This window comes from Chenopodium quinoa, unplaced genomic scaffold (genome assembly GCF_001683475.1).
Source record: "Chenopodium quinoa cultivar QQ74 unplaced genomic scaffold, ASM168347v1, whole genome shotgun sequence".
Lineage (NCBI taxonomy): Eukaryota > Viridiplantae > Streptophyta > Magnoliopsida > Caryophyllales > Amaranthaceae > Chenopodium > Chenopodium quinoa.
Window position 1 is genome coordinate 479,638 of NW_018744662.1, and position 6,361 is coordinate 485,998.

At 36.1% G+C, this 6,361-nt stretch overlaps 1 protein-coding gene and 1 long non-coding RNA gene across 2 annotated transcripts; one reads left to right on the forward strand and one right to left on the reverse strand.

The window, feature by feature from the left end:
• Positions 1-232: 232 nt before the first annotated feature.
• On the reverse strand, positions 233-4,392 carry LOC110701887 (probable anion transporter 5). Its single transcript, XM_021879491.1, has 2 exons — positions 3,166-4,392; positions 233-2,531 (listed from the first exon to the last, which is right to left on the reverse strand). The coding sequence occupies exon 2, from the start codon at positions 2,330-2,332 to the stop codon at positions 1,004-1,006; it is 1,329 nt and encodes a 442-aa protein (XP_021735183.1). The 5' UTR covers positions 2,333-2,531; positions 3,166-4,392; the 3' UTR covers positions 233-1,003.
• Positions 4,386-6,255, forward strand: LOC110701889. The gene is made up of 2 exons (XR_002507420.1): positions 4,386-4,668; positions 4,767-6,255. It is a non-coding gene; the product is annotated as an uncharacterized LOC110701889 (long non-coding RNA).
• The last annotated feature ends 106 nt before the right edge of the window (positions 6,256-6,361 follow it).

A 6,361-nucleotide genomic window follows, 5' to 3' on the forward strand; every position in this document is an offset into this window, starting at 1 on the left:
TCAATAAACCCTTCCCCTGTCAATGGAAAATCTGTGAAGATGTCTGACTTCTAGACAAAATCTTGTTCTAACATGCTCAGACAATACAATAAACACCAAAATTTTAGACAAGAAATAGCATTTGTAGGCAGGGCATTGAAGTGTCATTTTTTAAAAATCTTTAAACACTTTAGTAAATAAAATAGTAGTTGACGCAAGAAAGAAGACACTGATACAGTGTTTCAGACAGTCAGAATACAAAAGATGTCTCATTGGTACACAAATATATTACAAAGATGAATTGTTTATAACAGTAACAAAAACTTTAAGATATGCTAATGCTAAAATCCTCCTACATGTTTCTTATTAAGCTGAACAATTACATTTGCGAGTCTCTTAATTAGAGATGGCACAACAGCTATAATATACCAGCCAAATGATAAAATCAAAAGAAGACCTTATTGCATTACATGAAGAATATGTCTATGACTACGAGACAATTTTCTGTTAGAATTTTGGGGATAACGATCTCAGCACAACACCAAAACCCAATTTCTTAAGTTCATTGTAACAAGAAAAACCCAATAAAAGTATAAAACCTCTGGCCTTATCAACTTCGACACGAGCAAGTGACATAATGAGACCGGTCACTTGTGTATGCAGACAACACATCACAAATTAAATAGTGTGTGAAGACTACTCGCAAAACAGCATTAGTAAGCATTGTAGGATGGATTGCCAATCTTCGAAATCTCTTGCATCAAGAAACCATTGCATCAATCAAGTATGCAGTGAAGTCCAACTAAAAAGTAATTTTCCACCAAAGCACACATAAAGCACTTTGGATACATTCTAGAGGAGCTACTGATCAAAAGGTCACTTGACAAGAATCCAGAATTTCAAAATTGTTAGCATAACAATGCAATGATGAAAGATATCAAGGTTCTATACCCAATAAATTTGCAAAAATTTCGTGAAATAGGGTATGAATGGGCACCTATTCATCAACTGTAGAAAGCCTAACTCAGTCAAAAATTCTTTCCCCAGTTGAAAAAATCACGAATACCACTGAACTTAAGATACACAGAAAACCAGGAATAACAAATACCAATCTCCAGCTTTCTGGGCTAGAGATATCATAATCAGCACCTTTAGCTGCTTCAAGAAGCTGACCTGTAAGCTCAACACCAACAATACCAGCTAGTGTACCTGCTGTGTTAGAAACTCCCATAACAATTCCAGCATATCTTGGAGCTATATCCATGTGATTCACGGCAAACCCAGCTCTTCCAAGAGCCAAGAAGCCGAGTGCCACAGAAGAACAGAACACAGCCCCGCCAGCAGTTCTAAACACAGGCAGTGCCATCAGTGCCAGAGAAGCCACGATGAATCCTATGGTATTCAAGAACTTCCTAGTCTTAGTTATAGACATAAGCTTCCTGGTGATAAGATGATCAGCCACCACCCCGCCAATATTTGAGAATAAAAACATGTTGAGGTACGGCATCATTTTAGAAGAACCCATATCTTGGAGACTAAGCTGTAGGCCTTGCTCAAAATATGTTGGTAGCCAATTCATAAGTACATACAAGGCATAATGGAAAGTAAAGTTGTTGACCACAATAGCCCAGACTGGTAAGCTGACAAAAATTCTCTTCCAAGGTATGTTTAAATTTTTAGCTGAGCTACCTCCATTCTCCACTTTAAACTTATGATTACCTTTAACAGGTAATAAATTTTCCCCAAAACCAGCAGCAGCAGCTTTGGGATGCTCAGATCGAGGAGGGTCAGATGCATATTTAAACCACAACACAGACCACATGGCTCCTAGTGCTGCTTCAGCTACAAAGACAGATTGAGGACCCTTAAACTTCACCAGGCTCGGAAGCAGAAGCATTCCTGCAGCAGCACCTAGGTACATCCCAGATGTGGTAAGAGAAACAGATCTAGATCTTTCATGAGGAGGAACCCATTGTGCCAAAACCGTGTGAATCGAGGGAAAGATAAATCCTTGAGCTACACCAACAAGAAGGCGTGCAACAACCAACATGAAAACCCGGTTGGGATCCAGCGGGACTAGAGCACAAGTCAACGACCATAACACAAATGAAAGCAGCAGAACACGTCTGCCACCAATTTTCTGAGCTGCCCAGCCTCCCGGCACTTGTGATAAGGCATAACCATAATAGAAAGTGGAAAGTATTGTGCCTTTACTTGATTGATTGACTCCAGCAGCATCAGCAGCAATTGTATAAGCAATTGAGAAGCCCACCCGCTCAATGTAGCAGACAGACGTACATATGAATGTCAAAAGTACAATCAAATACCGCTTCGGAAACTTGTTTTCTTGCATAATTCACACAACTAAGAGACACCTAAAATTACTTGCAGAGTCTTGTTACCTTTCAAACCAAACTTGCAACTACTACCCAGACTTATTGTAATTAACAATGATAATAACTCAAGACTTACATTCGACGTATCCAGATCTCTCTTGACGATAACAACCACAGTGACCCCAGCATCCAAACACAGCCTATGGATTCTACACCCTGAAACCAAAGTACAATGATCAATACTCTTGAATGGTTTTACTTTCTTTTTAACCACAACAAAAACAAATACCTACATTTGATCAATCAGCAGAACACTAAATACAAGTATCTAACAGAACACTAAAAACAATAACTAGTATTAGTTCAAAGAAGTGATTGTAATGATGTCACAATCAACTCACATTACACCAGACACTTAACTTAAAATGTTACTCAAAGTTAATTATAATCACACATATACAAAGAATCTAACTGCATTTCTTATTTTGGGAATATAAATTAATACCTTGCCCCAAAAATGCTTAATAGTCATTTTAAAAAAAGTTACAGGTTTCCATTTCAAGAAATTGCATCAGCAAGTAACAACTAATAATCAAAATTAACAATTAATACAATTCCATCCAACAATTAAATCAATCACAATCAAGAAAATGTCAATTAATCAACAAATTCAATAAATACACCAATTAATCAAGAAATCCTACTCACACATTACAAGCATTATCAACACTCAAGAAAAAAAATATATCAAAATACAGAAATCCAGAATCAATAAAATATCAAAATTCAGAAACCCCAGAAAAAAAATCATCAAAATTCAGAAAACCCAGAAAGAATACAAGCAAATTACCTAAAAAAAAGTTGAACCCATTTGCTTCTTATGCATCAAATATCAACCCATTGTGAAGTTAACTTGAACCCCATGAGAGAATTACGTTGAAGTGATGAAACCACAAAATGAAAAATGTGAGATGGATCAAAATGGTACGAAGAAACACAAAAGTGATAAGATGGTAATGAATTAATCAATGTAAAGGGGTTAAGAGTCAACGAATTTGACAAGGTCGTATTAATAAGGAGGATGAATGTGCTTAAGAAGAAAAGGGGATTGGATCTTCAGTGTCTGAAAACTGAAGAACGTAAATCACAAATCGGTTTTGCGGATTTTATTTTTTGGTTGGGAGTTGCGTAGCGCTTTCTCTGTTAAAATTCTTTAAAACGGAGTAAAATAGACTATTACTCCGTATTCCGTAGATCTAACCTAGTATGTATTTAAAAACGGAGGGAGTATTTATCTAAACTTATTTACACTTCGGCCTTTTTGGTTTAATGTAAAATGTTTTTATTAAAAATGATTTTTCCATTTTTTTTTCCCCATTTTCCTCTGTTTGGATAGAAAAGGGTGGAAAACAATTTTCCCAAGGGTGGAAAATTCATCCTTAATGATGGAAAACATTTTTCTTTATAAAAGAAGGGAAGCCACATTTTCCGCTCTCCTTCTTACCGCTTTTTTTTTTTTTTACATCCCTCTCATTCATCCTTACATTTCCATTTCCAAGAAGAGGAGGTCGACGATCGACGCGGAAAAAGAAGATCAGAGGTCGACAGGGAAAAGAAGATCGGCTAGAGAGATGTTGGCTATGATGATGGTGGTGGTTGTGATGATGGGAAGGAAGGAGGAATAAAATGAGTCATATGCAAAAAATACTACCTCTGTCTCATAAAATCTGCAACAATCCTCAAAACAGAAGCTACACATTATGTGCAACAAAAACAAAAAAAACTTTCCTAATATAGTAATTTTGTGAAAATTTACAGTTTTACCCTTACTAAATTGTACTTAACTTCAATAAATAACCTATTAACTTTTTTAACCCAAATTAATTTGTCCATAATTAAAACCCTAACTCATATTCTCTCTTCTCCCTCACAACCACATCCACCACCAACATCACCAACTTTTCTCTCTCCTCCCTCTCAACCGCCACCAGGCAGCCCTATTCTTTCTTCTATTTCTTCTCTCACAACCACCGCACCACCACAACTGCTCAAACCATTTCACCTCGCTAGTTCACCGCCGCCGTCCCTCCTCCTTTTTCACTTTTCAAAGTCACCGCCACCGACTCTTTTCCCCTTTTCAAAGTTCGCTGGATTTCAAACTCGAAAGTGGATGTTTTTTTTTAAAAAACTAATACGAGGTGAGGTTTTGGATCTTGGTTGTTGTAAGGTGGGGTTTTAGATGTTTGTGGTGGTGAGGTGGGATTTCGATTTGTTTCCTTGGTGGTGGTAAGTTGGGGTTTAGATCTAAATTAGTGGTGGTTTGTTGGGGTTTCGGTTTGTTGGAGGTGGTAAGGTGGCTGTTTCGCTTCGTTGGGTGGGTTCATTGGTGGTCGGGTGGTCGGTGGTGGTAGTGCGAGTTAGTTGGGGTTTCGGTTTGTTGGAGGTGGTAAGGTGGTCAATTGGTTGTGCGAGTTGGTTGGGTGGGTTCGTTGGGTGGTGGTGCGAGTTGATTGGTGGCGGTGCGAGTTGGTTGGGTGGGTTTTGGGTGGTGGTGCGAGTTGATTGGTGTGGGTTTTGGGTGATGGTGCGAGCTGCTTAGTGGTGGTGAGAGGGTGGGTTACAAGGTGGGTGTTTGTGTTGTTACTTTCTCTCTCATCCAATTAATCACATGGCCTTTTTTTTTACTAATTTTTGCTTAACAAATTGTGTCTTGGGGACTGTGCAACCAAGTTTGCTGCAGATTTTATGAAAAGGGGTAGTGATAAAATATTGTTAAATTTACAATTATTTACAAGTTGTGTGCAATTTGAGTAACTAAGATTGTTACTCAAATTGAGTAACGGGGGCTAGCCCTTAAACTTTTGCTGCTATTAAAATTATTTTATTGATATCTTATAATATTTCTACTTGAATTATTTTTATAAAAAATTTTTAAGGGGAAGAGCACATATTTTATTAAAAAATTATTTTAGTCGTGATTTGTAATTGGATAGCCCTCATTAAAACTTATTTTTCCAATTTATCTTAGCATCTCTTGTGTTTACTTTATTTTTACTTATTTCAAGTCTAATATTTTTTTTTTGAAAAGATCAAGTCTAATAAGTTCAGATACGTTCAATTCAATTTAAAAAAAAATGTAATAAAGGTTATCCAAGTTCAATTACAACTAAAATAAGTTTTAATAAGTTCAGATAAGTTTTTTTTTTATAAAAAAAAGTTCAAATATGTTTAAATAAGTAAAAATCAGATAAATAAAACACATCCTTATTTAAACTCAACTAAACTTATTAGATTTGAAATAAGTAAAAATAAGGTAATTAGAACATACTCTTACACATTTTTGTTTGTAATTGTCTAAGTTGTAATATTTTGGTGCAAATAAAATCGCTTATATCATTAACCGCTAACATCTATAATATTGTTAAAACCCATGGATTGCATTATATTACAACACGTGGCATCCTTATGTCAACATTACATGGTGCACATTAATCTATCTTATAAAAATTTAAGGCGTGACATGGAGGTTAACAATACTTAAGCTATCTAAAAAAACCTTTTATTTGTGAAACCTCTCTATAATACAGAGTAATGTTTCATTAACACAAAGTATTGGGTGTGGCAAGCTGCAGCCAATGTTTCGTCATTCGAAAAGTATCATCGTCATCTTCTTGCGGCGATGAATAACAAGTTTCCACATGATAAGAAGTTGGTGGTGGTTATGGCGAAGGAGAGGACCAAGGTCATCCATGGCGGAAGAGAGAGAAAGTTTAACTACTTGAGATTCTCGGATTTTTCGAAAAATGCCCAAAAAATCGAACTGGGGCTTTCTTATGTGATGCATAATTGTTGAAATTGATTGTCCCATATAATTGTATGTTGAATTGTGAGTATTGATGCATGTTTTTTGGTTGAGAAATGAACAAGTTATGTTATACCATGACCTTGAGTACGAGATGTTCAATGAATGCTTTGCCATTATTAACATATCATCAAACAAATTATACATATTATCAAACAAGTTATACATATCCTCTATCGGCTAT